This window comes from Myodes glareolus, chromosome 4 (assembly GCF_982192425.1).
Source record: "Myodes glareolus chromosome 4, mMyoGla1.1, whole genome shotgun sequence".
In the NCBI taxonomy this organism is placed as follows: domain Eukaryota; kingdom Metazoa; phylum Chordata; class Mammalia; order Rodentia; family Cricetidae; genus Myodes; species Myodes glareolus.
This window is the reverse complement of record NC_142029.1, coordinates 81,081,926-81,101,996: the sequence shown is the minus strand read 5'-3', so window position 1 is coordinate 81,101,996 and position 20,071 is coordinate 81,081,926. Positions and strand designations below refer to the sequence as shown.

Sequence of the window (20,071 nt, the reverse complement as noted above, 5' to 3'; positions counted from 1 at the left end):
GTTATTCATGTCCATACGGAGGACAACGTTAAGAAGAGAAAAATAATCAGGAATTCACTAGCTAGAACTTAAATGACGGACGCCGCTGAGAAGTGGACAGAAGGGGAATAGTGTCTCGAATGCATTGTTGCAGCAGTGGAGTTGTCTAGCCAGGTGAGGGCGTGACACGGGTCAGATGTGAAAGCAAGGCTGTGCATTTGTTCCATGTGTATTTTTATTTTATAGACATAAAATTAGCCTGAAATGTAGGTTATTTTGATTTAATGTTATTACTGACCATTTTCTTTCCTCTGCTTTTGTTAATATATCACCTCATCGGATGAACTCTCAGCCTACTACAGATAGTTCTGAGGGAACTGTCAATCATAGCCCAGCATACCATTGGCCACACTAACTGGGTGAGAGGGTGAACTCTTGACCCAAAACTGCACCCAAAGACCGTCTCAGGAATGTGAATAGCCAGAAGAAACCTAACCAGTCAAACCCTGAGTTCTGTCCTTCTCTTTGGCCCTCTAAGAGGCTTACCTGTTGAGTTCTTTCTTTGATCCTTGCCTTAGGGTTGCTATTGTGATGAAATACCATAACCAAAACAACTTGGGGAGGAAGGGGTTTATTTGGTTTCCATATCACTGTTCATTATCCAAGGAAGTCAGGACAGGAACTCAAACAGGGCAGGAACATGGAGGCAGGAGCCAATGCAGCAACCATGGAGGGTGCTGCTTACTGGCTTGCTTTTTGACTTGCTCATCCTTCTTTCTTATAGAACCCTGGGACCACCAGCCCAGGGATGACCCCACTCACAGTGGGCTGGGCCCTCCCACATCAACCACTAATTAAGAAACTACTCTAAGAACTTGCCTGAAGCCTGATTTTAGTGAGGCATTTTCGCAAGTGAGATTCCTTCCCATCTCTCAGATGACTAGCCTGTATCAAGTTGACATAGCACTAGTCAGCATAAGACTGTGAGCTTTTTAAATTTATCTTTCTTTACAAGTCTGTTTTTTCTATGAGTAAAGATCAAATTCATATACATTCATTATTTTGTACTGTGTTGTTTGCTTGTTTGTTGGGACACCAGCATTTTACCTTCCAAGTGCTAGGATTGAAGATAAAGGCTGCCACACCTTGTTTCTTACTCTTTTTTTTTTCTTTCTACTCTTATTTACTGTTTGCGTTGTGCAGTATTTTTAGGGGCAAGGAAATCTTATACTAAAGATTTTTGATATTTCATTCTTGGTATGAATTGGGAAACATGTTTTTGTTATTAGTACAGCACTGGTTATTTTATGACAGTAGAGGAAGATGTATCAGTGATAATTTTAACTTACTTCCCTATCCGCCAACAGTGTTTAACTTAGCAGTGAGAAATGCCAACTCTCACTGAATAAAGTGGGAGCAGAGGAGATGTTTGGAATTTGAAATCCGCACTGTGTGCCAGCAGGGCTGTTTCCATTGGGTTTTGTTTCCATCTGTGTTATAATGTATTAGTCTACTTCTTGTTGTTTCTTACTTTGCTGCTGGAGATGAGGTGTTTGTAGGTCAAGTTGGCCTCCAGTTTGGGGTTCTCCCACCCTCTACCTCCTGAGTGCTGAGACTATGGGCAGGCACCACTACATCTGACCTCTTAATATATTGCTAGCCAGCCAAGATGAATATTCTTCTCAGATGATGAGCTTTTTAAAATACAAAGTCATTTATATTAGATGATTTACCTTAGAAGATATATTAATTACAATACTGCTTGACCAATAACTTAGACTTAAGAGAATGTATGGTGTTTTTGTTTTTTTTTTTCAGAATGTCCTAAAATCAGCATATGAAAATGATATTTATCAGCTCTTGGAACAGTTGATTCTGTGACTTAGCTGCTACCATGCAGATCTACAGTGATTTGTATTTAGTTCATATCGTCAGTATTGTTAGTGCTGTGGGTCAGCATTTCAAATAACTCTCAGAAAAACAGTGTACTGTATGGAAGATTGATTCCTTCCTAACAGAAAGACTCATCAGATATGGCTATGAGTTCAAGTTCATCTGTTCCTTCTCCTTACACTGTGTATGTGAGTTATCATTTATGTTTGTCTGATTAGTTCATTTTTTAAAACCCTAAGAAGTTATAACAAATTTTGGCAAAAATTTTATCTCGTAACTTTAGGGGCTCAGTTGGGGAATTTTGATATAATAATCTTCCATGATACTGCTTTGTGCTGTTGCCCTTGTATTAAAGAGAATGGTAACATCTAAGAGAAAAGTAACAGAAAATCAATTTGAAGCCGGGGCAGTGGTGGCACAGGCCTTCCATCCCAGCACTCAGGAGGCAGAGGCAGGAGAATCTCTGAGTTTGAGGCCAACCTGGTCTACAGAGTGAGTTCCAGGACAGGCTCCAAAGCTGCATAGAAGAGCTGTCTCAAAACAAATAAAAATCAAAACAAAAAAGAAAGTCAATTTGAGTCACCTCTGGTCAAGAGACTTGCTTCCAAACACAGCCTCCCAGCGCATCCTTTCAGTGTCGTGCCTCGGAACAGGTACAAGGCTGAGTTCCAAATGTTAGGTCACGCTTCCTTTCCCTTGACAGGTTGTAGGGAACACCAAGAACTGTCGTAGCTCCTTTTTCTTTTGTTGTTTTATTTTATTTCTGTCATATATGTGGAGTCATGTTTTACAGTCTTTGTCTACAGTGGGAAGTAGAGTAGGCAGGCCTTTGTGACGTGTGACTAAAAATGCCAGGCTGGGCTCTTTTCACCTACAGATGTTTTAATGTGCTTAACACTATCCAATACTAGCAAGGGAGAGGGTCTAAATATCACAGCAGGATCTGATTAGCTTTTTCAGATCACTGCCTTTATTTGCTGTTTGCAAAAAAGCTTAATCCAGTGCTGTAGTTGAGGCTTCCTGCTGCGCCCAGGGGTAGTTTTTTTTCTTTGTGAAGCCTGCTCCTCCAGCATGAAGGCTCTAAAGTAGTAACTGTGGTTGCACAGGATAAAGGAGAAAAGGAAGGGGAAAGAGACCGTCTGTCCATTCGTACTAGGTAGTTTTCTTTTACAACAAAAGAAGAGGGCCTTAATATAAATACTAAAGTACTGTTCTCACTGTGTCCTCTAGTCAGTGCTTTGCAAATGCGGTGTTTGTTTATAGCTGTTATTACTTTGCATGGATTTGCGCTGTGCTCATCATTTCTATCTGACTTAGGCCTTATTGCTTTCAGAGTTGATACCTTTTTGACCTTTGGAAAGTGCTCTGGAAATGGAGGGAGGCAGAGGTAAATTCTAATTCTCCTCATTTCTGTGATACTTATATGCTTACCCCAAGGTGAGGCTTCGCATTCTGTGTACTTGCATAGTAATTTGCGATGAACTGTGATGATAGGTACTTGTCTGGATTTCCAGTGCGCTAATGAATTAGATCACAGGTTTAGCTGTGTCTGCTCTAGCACTACAGTGCTTGGCCAGAAAAGAGTAGTTCTCATTCCAGAAATCAATGCGACATCCAGAATCTAGCAGTTATGTGTAGTTCAAAATGCTGTCATGGGCTGAAGAGATGGCCCAGTGGTGAAGGAGCTTGCGGAGCCTGACACCTGGAGTCTGACATTGGGACCTGCATGGTGAAAGGAGAGTTCTCTGACCCTCACACTCACACACACGCACACACACACACACACAACTTTTCTAACATTTGAAACAACAGACTTCAATAAAATATTAAGTTCTAGTGAAGGCAAACTTCCACAGACACGATGCCTTACAATATCTTTGTGTTTTCTTTCTGGAAACAGATTTCAGGTTTTAGGGGAGTGATTTTAAGTGTATGAAATAGATCTTTCTCTCGTTTTGTAAATGGAGAAAAATCTGATTTCTGTTTGAGTGAACTCAAAAAAGGACAGGGGCAGAAGTCCCAAGACAGAACTTTCTTTCCCTGGGTTTTTACAAATGATCCCACTGTGAACAACTGCTCTTCAAAAGAACAACTCTGTGAAAAGGGAAGTTGTCGTACATTGAGTACTTCAGTTTTATATCTTTTGAGTTCAAGATCATAGGGTTTTTTAAAGTCTGAGCTTTGCATAAGTCAGCAGTTCTTGGCCTATACTCAAATTTTATTTGCATTTCAGTGACAAGGGTGTGTTTGTGTGTGACTGCATGGGCACATGTCCTCGTAGTAGTCTGCGTCACATAAGTAAGGACGGTAGCTGTCTGTTTTTCTCAGTAAGGAAACACCATAACGCCTTATGGTGTTAACGTTTGGATTAAATGTTTTCATAATCTTAGCTCAGTAAAGATTTAGCCTGTGCAGCACTCAGAAGCAAGTAGTTCATAGGATTATAAATACTGTCATGCAGAACGTAGAAGTCAATTAAGGGTACTTATTTAGTGTACTTTAGATGTCCTTCAAAATTACCCCAGTATTTCATTTTAGTGCTGACATATTCTGAACTTAAATCTGAGTATTACAACTTTCAAATTTTATGAAATACATTTTAGCAAGTATGTTATAGAAGGTCGTGCTTTTATTTAATTAGATAGCTGACCAGCATCTATTCTAAGAGGTCTTTCGTTGTTATTTGATGTAGCTTGTCTGGGCTGGTCTGATGATTTAAGTTAGTTACTTTTGTTTAATATTTTATAGGACCTGTTTTCACAAACTGAGACTAACTAGTATTTTCTTTTACTACATTTAGAGAAGTTACTTTTTAAAATTAATTCAATCTGTAAACGCATAATTCTTCAATTTTGCAGTTTTCACCGGGTCTCTTTAAGTTTTATTATCTTGTAACACATTAACAAATATTTTGTTGTTGTTATTGTTTTGCTTTTTCAAGACAGGTTTCTCTGTGTAGCTCTGGCTGTCCTGGAATTTACACTGTAGACCAGGCTGGCCTCGAACTCAGAGATCCACCTGCCTCTGCCTCCCAAGTGCTGGGATTAAAGGTGTACGCCACCACCTCCTTTCTAACAAATACTTTAAAGTAGATTTTCCACTATTGCGAGAGAAATAGATTAACTAACCTTCTGGGTCATTTCACCAGTAACTTATTTATTAAAGGAGACTGCTGCAATAGTTAATTACTACTTGGATGCACCTCATTTTCTTCATCTCTCAGAGAAAAATGAAACACTAATAGACTAGCATACAGCCTCAAGTTTTTGGAAACATGCAACTTTTACTGCGTTAAAATATAATTGGTTTCTTTGTCTTCGTGCATTAAAAACAAGGAGGAAAGGCTGGCCTGCCCAAGCCAGGTGTTTGTTGTTGGCAGCCTGCTCCCTAATGACTGCTCTCACAGAGCAGCTGCCTACTAGTCCGCTTTGTGTGGCCTATTGTTGCTGCACACCCCTCGTTAATACACATGCTGCCCGGGGCAGACCCAAGAATGACATCAACTTGCTTATCTTAGAAACCTACGAACCTGACGCAGGGTGCTGAGGTTGTCTTGCATCTGCCTGACTGACTAATTGTGCGCTCTCTGGCCTGTGATTGGCTGTAGTTCCACTCGGTAATAGGTTAAGCAAAGACATTGCCATTCCATCTGTTCAACCACTCATTGTTCTTCTTGCCTGCCTGGAAGTCTGCAGCTAAAATTGTCTTCTTACTGCTGACGCTGCCACAGAAACCAATGTCTTTGTACTTTCCTTCTAATGTGAGTATCTGTGCTACTTACTGCTTTTTGAAAGTTAAACTTTGCTGTAAGGGCTATCATTTCATTTCTGTGAAGGACAGGTAGCACCACAAAAGAAAACATGCAAATGTGTTAGTGTCAGTGCACCAGAGAGTCTGGTTCTTTCTGTAGAAATATGTCTGTGAAGCTGAGTTTTATATATTTATGTTTGGAGATTTTATAAACAATTACTGTAGCTTCATGAATGCTTTCAAGCCATGGATGTTATACACACTCATTTGGAACTTGAGACAAGTTATAAAGAAGTTCTAATTTCATGATAAACAAGAAATTTAGATTTTTATCTTGTCAAATGCTTGTGTTTCTTAAGACATCACTGCCGTGGCTAGTTTCTGTGAAATGCTGGTCAGATTCAGTAGCTTTTCAATTGCGTTAAGAGTCGAGTTTGCAGAGATAGGTTGCTGCTGATAGATGTTTCCAATAGTTGGTGCTAAAGATGCCTTGTCAACGATTTCATTATTCATGTAGAATTTATTTTCTCGTGTGTTAATATCAGATATTAGATTGAAGATGCCGTTCTAGTTCTTTTCAAGAGTTCTGTAATGGGGAGTGAGGAGGAGACAAAGACTTTCTTCTGTCAGTTCGGGGTGGGAGGAGAGAGAGAACATAAAGGGTTAAAGAGAGGTTTTCGTTTCTACCACATGCCCTATTGTGTGAACATATGCATAAGTCTATTGAAAGTTTTCAGAAGATAGGCAGGCCACCAGTTGCTGGTCTCCTGCAGTTCCAGAAGACATCTGTTGCCCCAGAACATTAACCAATCTGTTTAAAGGGACATCCTTCCTTTGTTAGCTAGAGAGATGCAGACAACAGTGCTCACTCAAATACAATGGTAATTAAATACGCAGAGACCACAGCAGTAGGTATTTATTACATATTCATTGTTTTATTTTCTTTGTTATTTTAGTATAGCCATTTGGATGACAACCAAGCCTACTTTCATGGCATTGTAACTTTACAAATAAATAATCTGATGTAACAAGTTTATAGTCTAATATTCCTGATCACTATAATGCTCTTTAGAATGCTAAAAACTAGCTTTACCTGGTTCGAGGTAAGTTGTTATCCAAGTGATGTAGTGAGAATTTTCAGTCCTTTTTCATTAGAGGAATTCCAGTATATGTGGTAAATTTCAGGTCAGTACCTTTATATCCTAAAGCCTGCTCTTAGTCCCTGCAGTTATTTTTTGACAAAAGAATGAGTTTTTTAGCAGCAGCATCTATGAAATTAACATAATTCATTTTTTTCAACAAATACTATTAATTTTAGTAGATAGTCTTTATCAAGAAAAAAAAGCAAGTTTCTGATATAATATCTAGAGGTAATCTATGGATTTTTGAAACTGGAAAAGTTGTTTAGATTGTTGTATTTTGGCCCAGTCCTTTTGTGTTCAAGGATATTGTGTGTAAACACTGTGTGTTATGGCTCTGTGTTTCTTCCCAGAGGTTTCCAGCAGCTCTGGAAGTGCAAACTGGTTGACCTTGTGTGTGATGCTTTGGCTCTGCTTCTGCACGAACAGAGGAAAGCTGTCCCGACTAGTGGATATTTATTTGAGATTTATGAATACTTGCGTAAGCTTGGTTCTGACTGAATAATGCAAAACTTAAAGTCTAAACCATTCACTGTTTAGAAATTAAGAAAAAGATTATTCATTACATATGATAAGTAATACATTCTGTTAAGTCTTTTCTTTTGAAAACTTAGTCATTGTTAAGAGGCTGCACAGAGTAAATCCCATGGTGTTCTTTATTCTGTCAAAGGTTTCATGCTCACTCCTCGTAAGCTGTGCGTCTTCTGCTGCTATTTGCACCTCTTTTTAAGTCTTTAGGCTAACGTCTAAGTTTTACTGAGTAACTTTAAGATAGTATCAAATTGTGGATTTTTACATGCCTTAAGTCATGCCAAGTTTTTACTAGCCACAACTTGATCGAAGTGTTCTACAGACTGAAGCTTTAAAATGCAGATCCTTGCCGTTTCAGTCAATACAAATTAGGTTATATCAAATGTTAACTTAAAACCATTTATTTTTAGCATTAAGAAACATTGTATATTATTGAAAAATAATGTAAAATATTATTTAAATAGTATGTACAAATGTTATGAATTATCTCGAGTTGAAATTATTAGTGTTTGTTAACTATTTTACTATAAAGACTATTAAATGACTTAATATTATAAAAGCAGCGAAACATCCACATCTGCCTGTCCTGTCACTATAGCCATGTGCTAAAGTACATAGAAGAGCAGATGCAGGAACTCCCGCCAGACAAACACTACATAGATTTATTGAAATGCAGTTTTAGAGTGGTCTGACTTTCTGTTTCAAAACTTTACAGTATCTGGGTTTGTCACTTTGAAAAGTGAAATTAAGAAAATCCATATATCCTTCAATCAGAAATTTTCATTCTAGTGTTTTTCACTGTCTGTATTTTCTGTGTATTCATCATGTCCAATATAGGACCTCTAGCTCAAAAACACAACAAAACTTTTCAATATTAAAATAATATTCCCTAGTTCAACTCAGCAATTTGGTCAGCAAGTCATTATCTTGAATTATCTCACAACAGCACTTATGCAGAACCAAAACTTTTCAGGGGAGATCAAAAATGTTTCCCATTAAATGCACTTCCTGCAGTCAGAACAGATTGTGGGGTTTACAGAACAATGATGTCGGAGCTTCCAGATTGGTTTGGCAGCTGCATTGTTCTCTGAGGGTAAACCAGACGCACTTAAGTCCCAGTCTCTTTTATAGGCTTTTGTTCATACCAAATTATTCTTTCACTGTGCTAGCATTCATGATGGCATGTTAAAGGAGTGCAGCTTAGCAACCATCTTCTGGTTGCCAGGCAGCCCAGCTTCCAATAGATTTTCCTTGTTTAAGATACTTTTGGTGGGAGCTCTACTATGGCCATGGTGTAGATTTTTCTTTTAACTTTATCCCATTATTGGGATGCTGTTGTGATTTATTGCTTGCATTATGGTGTTAGTACATTACTGTAGTTAATAAATCACAGGGCGTACAGATTTACTTTCAAAATCCCTTCCTTAATTCTAAGTAATTGGGCCATGCATATCCATATTAATAGAAAAAAGTTGAAATGGACACAGCTTCATAATGAAGCAGATGCTCTTTATCAGTGGGGCATCCAGGATCTAGGAAAGTTGGGTGCTTCTTTAGTGAGTGTTGTATTAATAGAACAGTGAGTGGTATTCAAGTTGCTAGCAAAGAACAAATCCGGGAGAAAAAAAAAAATCCTATAGAAAAGTGTAGGACTTCTACCCCAAAGAAATACAGAAATTTTGTATTTTTTAAGATTGCATGTTTTCTGGTATTTATCATACTTAGTAAAATTCATTACACTGTACAAATATTTGATCCTGTAGTTTATTTAAAGTTTATTGGATAAACTTTAAAATTTATAAGAAAATCAGCATTTTCTTTTAATGTTCATATAATAGCTTTCTTCTGATATATATTTTGTTGAACAACTTCAGTTTAAAAGTAAATGTTTCTCCATTTTTCTTCATTAGATTATTCAAATAGGGTTTTTATGACAACTTTAGGCTTAGCTACCCCTGACCTGTTAATTAATTGTAGAACACCAGAGTTGTCTTACTCAATAAACTTCTGGTGTTGATGTAGTCCTCATTATGAAGTATAAAGAGAACATAACCTTACTTTTCTGACCTGTCCCTAGTAGAGAAATAAATTATTTCCAATAGGTCTTAAAGAAAAGTAATATGACAACAAAAACATTTGAAGCAGGGAAAATGGAAAAAAGGCAAGCTTTTAACAAAATACAGGTATGTTGTTAACTAATCTAATGCAATACAAAAATATGTTTTACCATAAAAAACTGACATGACAGTATACTTGCTTGCCTCAGAGTTTATGTACAATATCTGATTTCACTGCTCTCAATAAATATATATAGAAAAAATTTCTTAAATGAAATAGACTACAATGTCTCTGCCACTTAATAAAGGATCATAATACTTAAAAGTGTCTTCTGTTACAGTTCTCAGTATTCATGAAGTCATAATTATTAATGAAAAATTATATTCATCTCAAAATGGAAGAAAATCGGCCTTTTTTTTCCCTCCTTCTTGAGACAGGACCTTTCTGTAATGCAGACTGGATTGAAACTCACTGTGTAGCCCGAGCTAATCCCAAACACACCATCTTCATGTCTCAGTGTCCCAAACACTGGTATCATGCATACAGCAGCATGCTTGGCCAGAGATGTAATTAGCTTTGTGATTATTCAGTTCCTTACTGACCATTTTAGATTATGTGCCCCTTTATTTCAATATCTAAATTTATTTTTAATACTTTCATATATGAGTACTAGATTTACATCATTCTCTCCCTTTCCTTCCTCCAGCTCCCTTCATGTGCCCCCTTCTTTTCAAATTCATGATCTCTTTAATTGTTGCACACCTACACATCTGCACACATGAGAGAGAGAGAGAGAGAGAGAGAGAGAGAGAGAGAGAGAGAGAGAGAGAACAACCTTTGTAAAATGCTCAGTTTACTTTGTTGCCTTGGAGGGACTCATGAAAAGGATTCTTGGCAAGTTTGCTATGAGTGATGAGAGGCTTCAAACAAAATACAAAGTAGACATTCAAACAATAAATATGGTACATTAACTATATTACAATTTTCTCTAGGAATACGGGGTGCTGTGCATTCAAGAATACAGGAAAAGTAGCAAAGTGGAATCAAGTGTGCGGAACAGCTTCATGGGCCTGAAGGATCACTTGGGGCATGACCTTGGCCACCTTTATATGGAGAGTACTGACCCACAGATAAGTGCGGCTGTGCCTTGGCCTATGGTAGAGAAGCCAACAATGAATACAGTCAGTTCAGGGAAGGAAGAAAAAGAGGTGTCTGAAGAGAACGTGAGCTCCGGTGACTCTGAAGAAAGCACAAATTCTGATCATGAGTCGGGACAACTGAGTAGCCTTTCAATAGAGCCATGCTTATTAACCAAGGCTCACAGACAGTTATGTCGGTCTCCCTGCTTAGAGCCCCACCTACTCAAACACAATGACATTTTGCAAGACTTTAAACCAGATGGGTCCCAGACTCCATCCAAGGAAGTAAAGAAACCCCCTGACGTGGTTCGAGAATACCAAACAAAACTGGAGTTTGCACTGAAGTTAGGTTATTCTGAAGAGCAGGTCCAGCTTGTGCTGAACAAACTTGGAACTGATGCTTTAATCAATGACATATTGGGAGAACTTGTCAAACTTGGAAATAAAAGTGAAGCGGATCAAACAGTTAGTACTATAAACAGTGTAATGAGGGAAGCATCGTCTCTGGAATCCCAGAGGTCTGAGTCTCCAATGCAAGATATTGTAACAGATGATGGCGAAAATCTGAGACCAGTGGTTATTGATGGCAGCAATGTGGCAATGAGGTAAGTTGTTTTTGTTTTTGTTTTTTAAAAAAGGATTTATTGAAGATATTACTAAATCTTTGAAAGTTATTTCCAGTCCCTAGGCTGTTTTCCTATTCATAGTCATTAAAATCAGTATTACTAAACATCACTCAACATTAGCTTTTAGAAATACTCTTTTTTAGATATTTCTGTTTTTGTCTTTCTTCCTCTGGCTAAATTGCTATGACTTAAAAATCAGTGTATGTTATTAGCTTAGTGTTGATAATGAGTTTCAAAAGAACTCAAGTATGATGACATTCATCAGTTCTCAGAATCTTAGTCAAATAGCCTATTTTTATATGAAAATAACTTAGGAAAGCTCAGTTCTTCTAGAAGATAAAGGTCTGTTCTATTGGTTTGATAACAAAGCAAAGGTGCATTTTTCAGCTCTATGCTCCATTCAAGAAACATAATTCAAACATGATTCTTTAGCAACTGAGGAGAAAATGAGGGGAAAACATTTCATTCAAGTGAATTCGATGCCTTAAAGTTTAGAATGAATCTAAATTCACTCACTCTAGGTAAGTGCCCACAATATTCCCTACGTTTGAGGACGAAAAGACACAAAAATACAGAAGATCCTCAAGACCTTAGAGCTTCATCTTTTTTGTTTTGTTTTTGGAGAGAGGGTTTCTCTGTAGCTTTGTAACCTGTCCTGGAAATGGCTTTTGTAGCCCAGGCTGGCCTTTGAACTCACAGAGATCCACCTGCCTCTGCCTCCCAAGTGCTGGGGTCAAAGGCATGTGCCACCACCGCCAGAATATATAAATCAGTTTTTTAGAGTTACTAATAAGGCATTTAGCATTGTTCTTGTGATAATGAGTTCTTAGAATGTAGTACAGTATATCTCATTCTGGAATTGCTGTATTTTAGTGCTCAGCAGCACATGTGGTCATTGACTACCATAGTAGGTAGTGATTTTAGAATGTCACAGATCCATAACCACCTGAAATTCAAGGCATAGCTAACACATTGATTCATAAGAACTGTTTATTTGACAATGATCTATATTGAAATCTTAAATCAGCTTTTTAAAGTATGAAGAGGACTAGTCTGTACTGTTCATGCAGCTCTTGCAGATGGAAGCAGCAGGGTCTTTTATCAGCAAAGTCAACTTACAGGTTCTAAATTATTTACAATGGCTAAACATTATTCAAAATCAAATATGTCTGACTCCAAAGGGTACATCCTTCATCATATAGTGGAAGAGAAAATGTGACAAAGTTTCTAGCCAAATCTTACAAGGCTGTAGTTGCTGCTGGGGATGTAGTTCAGTGGTAGTGAATTTACATAGAATTCTATGAGTTAATCCCTAACAATGCAGTAAGACCTTAAATGCTTTGCAATTCAAAGATAATCAAAGGGTTTTAAATAGAAGAGTGCTTTACACCAACTTGTCAGTGATGTGTAGCAAGTAGGAGATAATTTTAATGAAGTAACACATTCTGTTGGATGAAGAGAACCTTGACAAGTACCATAGAGGTGTGAACTGTGCACAGGACTTTCAGTAAGAGCCCTCTGTTGTTTGTTCTCTTCCAAATTTGGTAGCAGAATGATAGTTTTTCTTATAATAATGCAGAAGTACCAAATGATTACCTTGGTGATAATATATAGTTCCAAAAACCATGAAATTGCCTTGAAGAAAGTAGTAAGGACAGTTGTAGATCCTTGGGGGAATGCCTGTTGTCATGGATATATGTCAGAATTACAGAGCCACCTTAAATCCCAGCACTCAGGAGGCAGAAGCAGGTGGATCTCTGTGAGTCTGAGCCAGCCCCTAAGTTCCAGGACATCCAGGGCTACACAGAGAAACCCTGTCTTGAAAAACTAAAAAAACAAACAAAAGAACGTCTTCAAGTGTTCTAGACCTAAATACCTGTCATTTTTGGCACTGTTGTTTTGCTGTGTAGACATTGTTGAGAACCAACAACATTAAAACTATTGATATCTAGAGATCAGTTCATAGAAGGAAGGGTGATCCAGGGTTGGTAATGTGAAAGACACTGCTAGAAAAGTTTGTAGTGCTGAAAAAAGCCAAGAGACCAAAAAAAAAAAAAAAAAAAAAAGAAAGAAAAAAAAAGTCATCAAACAAAAAGAAGAGGAAGGCTTTTAAGAGAGAATAAAAAAAGTCACAGCATACCACAACCAGGAAATGGTCTTCAGGGATCTCATAGGGTATTGAAGATAGAAGCCTAACTGCTGAATGCTAAGAAGTTGATCTAAAAACAGTTACTCTATAACAGTGGTTCTCAAACTGTAGATCATGACCCCTTTGGGGGTCAAATGAGTCGTTCACAGGGGTTGAGTATCAGATATCCTACAGATCAGATATTTACATTACGATTCATAAAAATAACAAAATTACAGTTATGAAGTAGCAACAAAAATATTTTTAAGGTTGGGAGTCACTACAATCTGAGAAGCTGTATTAAAGGGTCGCAGCGTTAGGAGGGTTGAGGACTGGTGTTAAAAGCTGGCAGGATTAGAAAGTTGACGTCCACTGTGCTATAAGATTAACACAGGAAGGAAGGGCAAGGAGGAAAAATTGGGGAAGGATTTTGTTGAGTTTTAATCTGACATGTTGAGCATTACCTATAGAAAAGTGTTAATGCAAGACACATGGCATAGTTAAAACATTTCAAACAATCATTTTTATATATCTATACAAACAAACATCTGCCCACACCTAATTCGGGCACCATTCCCTAACCCTTCCTATAAAAATGGGGCCATACAGATCCATTTCTTTTCCTCATCACATATTTTAATCTGACACCTAAGCTGAAGTGTTTCAGACATTTCAGGAGAGAACAAGTTGACAGGAAATTATTAGTATAGCAGTATTATTCTGTCAGTCACAATAAGACATTTCACCATGTCTACAATTTTGAAAGTACCAGAATTCATGAAAATTTATTGGGCACTTATACATTCTGCCATTTATAAATTCTGCCTGCAGTTCCAAAGTCACTTCTAAATACGTATTTACTTCAGGACCAAACTTTTCTATAATGAGACTACAGAGAGATTGCCTCCATCTCATGATGCATAAATACTACATGCCTTAACTTTTAAGATTAATTTTCTATTCATGCCAAACTTAGCAAACCTGTTTTGTATCTACTATATCAGTGCATATAGTAGATTATATGTGATAAGTAAATATGAAACTAGCTTAGAATAAAATCTTGTTTGTTATCTTTCTTATTTCAGGCAGATTTTATAAGTAAGGAAATGTATTTGTGGGGAGGGCCTTGCACCTTCCTCACAGCAATGTGCTAGATTTTGTTGGCTCCCCATTGGAAGCCTTACCCTCTCTGAGGAATGGACGGGGGCCGGATGGGAGGGAAGGTAGAAGGAACTGGAGGAAGGGGGGAAGTGGGAACTGAATTTGGCATGTAAAATGAGAAAAAATGGTTCTTTTAAAAAAAATAAATTTAGAAGAAAAAAAAAGAAAATGTATTTCATTCTCAGTTAAATGCTAACTACAGACTTGATACACACAGTCATACTATTATGCAAATTTAAAGTAGGAAAATAATACGATTTTTGTTCCAAAACACAAAATGGGGTGAAGATTGAACACAGGACCTGATACATGCTCGGCAAACTGCTGCTGAAATTTTCCAGCTTCCTTGTGGGCTTTTACAATGCTTAATTCTTTGGGGCTGGAGAGATGACTCAGCAGTTAAGAGCAGCGACTGGTCCTGAGTTCAATTCCCAGCCTTCACATGGTGACTCACAAACCATCTATAATGGGATCTGATACCCTCTTCTGGCCTGCAGGTGTCCATGAAGACAGAGCACTCAATACATAAAAAATTAATTAATTAAAAGAAAAGCTGAAAAAAAATCAAAAGACCATACTTAGTTCTCTATGTTATTCTCTTGGCTTTTCTTCCAGTTGGTTCAAGTCTCCAGTCTCTGTTTTCAGATTTTTAAAGGGGGAATTCTTATTTTGCAACATTTGTTTATCAGGATGAGAGATAGTTGTTACCAATGGCTAACGTGTAATAGACAGTCAATAAATTACAGGTACTCTTACCTTGAAGAACTAATCTCTCAATCAAGAACATAGTAACAAATGAGAGTTTGGGCTGGGGCTGTAGCTCATGTTTAGAGAACTTGACTCCCATGAATGAGGCCTCAGGTTCAGGTTGAAATGAGAGAGAGAGAGGGAGAGAGGGAGAGAGGGAGAGAGAGAGAGAGAGAGAGAGAGAGAGAGAAACTTAAGCTGTTATCCAGATTTTATTTTTAATCATGAATCATTTTTTTGAGAATTTCATACATAAGTATACTATATTTACATAATTTTTACCCCCACCACACTCCTCCATTTTCCCCAGCCATATTACCCTCTCAAATTCATATTATTTTCTTCTATAATTATTATTGTTTTATATATACTTACATGTGTATACACACACCCATTAGGTAACCTATCAGGGAGCTTGTTCCTGAAGAAAGCTGTTTTTCCTCCCTCAGAAACCATTGACAACCCATAACTCTTCTAGGGGTGTGGCCTCATGAAACTTTTCTCATCTATGTTGAAATGCCATCTGGTATCGTCTTGTGCAGGTCATAACCATGGTAACTTAACAGTCCACTTTGTTCTTATGAACTATGAATGATATATTTTAATAATTACATTGATTTCAATTATCAAGTTTCCACTGTCATTATAAAGGAGTCTCCGGAACATATTTATCATGGATCTTTTCTGTTGCCCTAGGAAGCACACTGCTTCTTTGAGCTTGGTTAATGTTTTTCCTTCTGGTGGTAATGGTAGTTGTTGCTAAGAACTGAATAAAGTATGTTGAATACACAGTTTGGCACAAACTGACAGATGAATCACCTTAGTTTACTGCAGTTTGTGATAGCCACTTTACTACCAGCCACAAATAGGACCAAGGACGTATTATGCAAAACTAGAAAAGGGTGAACCTAGAAAAATTTCTAACCTTTTCTATAAAGTTATGGGAACCAAAGAAGTACTTGCTTTCTGAGTGTGGAACAGAATAAAATTTGTATTTAATGGAGCTAGCTAGTCTGAGAAGCTCTGACAAATGGCCATAGCTAATATCAATTCTTTTTTAAAATGAGCTAAATTATTTCATGTATTACACATTCAGCAAATAGGCTTCTATCCTTAATACTAATGTTTCATAGTCATGAAACTTATACTCCATTTACAGACATGGAAACAAAATATAATATTTATCATAATTACTGAAACTCTTCTTGTTATGATTACTGTTTCTTCAAAATCTATGATTCCATTAAATTTGAGATAGCTCAGCAGTGAGATATAAAACTGGTCTCTCTCCATATGTTCCCATTAGTTTAAATTAATATGTTTCATTAAGTCCAGTTATTTTAATTTTTTTGAATTTTGATGACTTATGTTGTTAAGAAAGTACAAACTTGTGTGCTGTCAAGAATAAGAATTAGCTGTGTTAGGACCCTTGATTTCCAGAAAGTGTTTTATTTCTTTAGTATGCTTTTAGGGCCTCATCATCTAAGATTCAAATGAACTAAATCTCCACATTCTACTTAAGTCTCTTCCAAATTTTATGTAAAATAATAATGACAAGAAAAAAATCAAGGGGACTGGATCAATGGCTCAGCCATTCAAGGATAGGCTCACAACCAAAAATATAAGAAAAGACCAAGAGCCTGTCATTGCTGCCACAAAAACACTGTAGCACACATTATTGGAAAGGCAGCTGGGACCCCTGTCCTCTTTTTGATATGACCTGTCTATTGAACCCAGCCCCATCATTACAAATCTTCTATTTTGGTCAGTGAACTTGGGTTTCTAGGTTGGGTTGAATCTCCTGACTGATAGGTAGACCAGAAATCCTTACTACATGTTTGTACCAAGTATCAGATCAATAGTGTGTTGCCTGATACCCTCACATAAACTTCATTTGCCAGTAGGATCTGTCTTGTATTACCTTTGTGCATACTGACAGACCACTAGATGGACTTTATCCATGGAAGACTGGTATAGTGGATTCATCTTTAAGTAGATGATTCTATAGGGAAATTTGGAGAATATTTGAGAACCAAAACTGGAGATAAGAATATATATGAACTTAACTGCTGACAATTGGAGAGGAAGATGCACTGATAATATCAATACTTTTAAATGCCAATGAAATGGCACAAAACAGGAAAATAATCCAACTATTTGCTTAACAGTTTATATTCTACCTCCCACAATAACTTCTGTTGGTATTAGTACAAAGCTGGCATGTAGAACAGCACCCAGATGAATCATCAAGGTAATTTTCTTAAAGTTCGAACAGAAATCAGAAGCAGATGTTAAATGTGAATACAGACAATGGTATGCACAAATCGTGACGACTGCCTTTGTTATGAAAACAGGGATCTAAGCCACTCAGAAGATATGTGCAGAGTTCAGCAGTTTCTACACTCAGATTGAAGTTTCCGAGTCATTTTTTAAGATACAAAATTCCTTATGGATGTAATATGCTCTATGAAATTACACAAACTTGAGGACTTTTAATTTCAGCAGTGAACACTATCTTGCCCAAGCTAAAATTTACCTTCAGTGGTGTGTTAGTTTTTCTCCTGTTGCCTGCTTACCATACCTGCTTATACACCGACTTACAGTTGTTAAAATCATTATGCTTTGAGAGTAGACTGCAGGAGAAACTACAACCTGCTTGAGCCTTTTGCCTCCTTCAGTAAAACTGTATCAGAAACATGTGTAATAGACTACCTGACGTACTGTAGTAACCGCTGGCAGCTTATGGCTACAGTACGTCAGGTAGTCTATTTATCTCAGAATATATCTAATTGGAATTGAACATCCGAAGAGTGAAACACATACAGATTTTCAAGCTCATTACAAATAATATATAAATTATTTCAATGACTTTTATATTAATTATATGTTGATATAATTATATGTTAACTGAGACATAATAAAATTGATTTCAAGTGATTTTACTTTTTTTAAATATGCACTGCTAGGTCACTTAAAATTACATTCTCATTTTCTGTTGATTCTCATTTTCTGTTGGAAAGCCTCTCAGTAGAATGCTTGTAAGTCCAGCTTGCTACTTGAATTCAAGGGCAGCATGATTTCCCTCAGGTATATCACTGGTATTGCGTACAAGTTAGCTGGCAGTGCCCTATTTTCTCTGACTGTTTTTATAGGTATGGAAAGAATCAGAAATTGGATGTTGTTTTTTGTACCAGTGTAGAGGCTGATTGAGACAAAGCCTAATTATACCCCACAGTACCCATCACTTTAAGTATATAATTCTAATTGTCATTGATACCACATTTCAAGAGAACAATAACCTCTCCTGTTGCCTTCCTTGTGTTTATTTAAGCCATAACCTAAAAAATTGCCAACTAGTAAAACGAAGCACAGATCTTCACATAACCAGTATTACTGATGGCAGTAACTCTGAAAACCTGGCTAGAGTCCACATTTTTCTGCTTTTACTGATTCACATGTTAATTTTTCCTTAGCAGATACCTTTTCTTTGTCATCTTTAGACACATGGCCCACTCAGATCTAGATTAACAAGATGTGCGTCCGTGTTAATCCTTCTCAGGCCATGGACGCTGTAAGAGAAAGAACATGGGCCTCCTCTTCCTCTACTTCCCAAGCCTCAGCACCACCTCTCTTGCTGTGTTCATCATCAATTTCGCTTGAAAATTTTTATTTTCCTAAATCAGTGATCTTTCAAACTTTTTTTTTCTCTGAAAGCAATACAATCTTGCAAAACTTGCTTGGAAGCAAAGTGGAATTCTCTTTGACTTGGGACATGTATGTGGGGCTTTATTGTCCTCTGCAAAAATGTCCTTGCCCCTGTCCCCAAAAGAGTCACTGTGCCCTACTGTGGAGTTTCTGTCTGGAGCACAGTTTGTCAGCTCTGATTTAAGCAACCTATAACAGCAGGGTTTACTGTCCTGGGGTGATGGCTAGCGGTAGCTGCCCAAGAACTAGGCTGAGATCCACAGTAATTTGCTGCTGTTGGGAAAGGGATCAGAGGCAGTGCGGTGGAGTAGCTGTCAGAGTGACAGCAGGCGTGCCTAGATAAGAAAACACATGCTTGTTAACCTCGGTCCTACGGGAAAAGGGCTCCAGATGCTTTCAGGTCCACAGCACGAAATTAATTGTAGGTTCTCGAGTACAATGTGATGTAACTGGACTACAAAAATAGAAAATAAAATGTTCTGCATTTCTGTGTTGAAGGTGTTAGGAATTCGCACTACCTAAGACACAGCATAAATGAAATATATTTTCTTCCAGAAATTATTAAACATTGAAAGATGCCTTAATGAAGGTTTTTATTCTATGAACTCTTAATTTTCATTAGTATGGATCTAAACATAAAGGACTTCAGTATTAGAGATTAAAACATGGTTCATAAGTGTAACATGAGGGGGCCGGCTTGTTGGGGTTTCCATCCCTCCAAGTACCCCAACAGCTGGCAAGCAGCAAAGAAAATCACACACAAGACTCCATAAGGTTATAAACTGATTGGCCCATTAGGTCAGGCTACTTATTAGTTCTTATGACTTATCTTAACCCATTATTCTGATCTATGTTAGCCACACGGGCTCAGTACCTTTCTCAATGTGACAGCTTACATGTTGCCTCTTTGGTGGCTGAGGAACCTCCCTGTTTCCCAGAGTTCTCCTGTTCTCACTGCATCACCTCTACTTCCTGTCTGGTTTTCCCGCCTATACTGCCTGCCTGGCCAATCAGCGTTTTATTAAAATATGATTGACAGAATACAGACAATTCTCCTGCATCACATAAGCATTAAAAGATGTTTTTCATCTTTTCTGTCTTTCTTTCTAGAACCTTTGGCTAACAACTCTGCTATGTAGTTGTCACTATGGGTAGTTTGGCATGAAGATCCATCAGGTCTTAGCCATTGTGGTCTATTCATACTTCATCTTCCCA

At 37.5% G+C, this 20,071-nt stretch overlaps 1 protein-coding gene across 2 annotated transcripts in view; it reads left to right on the top strand.

The window, feature by feature from the left end:
• Window positions 1-20,071, top strand: part of Zc3h12c (zinc finger CCCH-type containing 12C) — a 62,914-nt gene that overhangs the window by 17,642 nt on the left and 25,201 nt on the right. For both annotated transcript variants that reach the window (XM_085688756.2, XM_085688755.2), the window contains exon 2: window positions 10,343-11,094. In XM_085688756.2, the coding sequence (XP_085544882.2) occupies window positions 10,415-11,094 (680 nt within the window). In that variant the 5' untranslated portion in view covers window positions 10,343-10,414. The remainder of the gene's footprint in view (window positions 1-10,342; window positions 11,095-20,071) is intronic.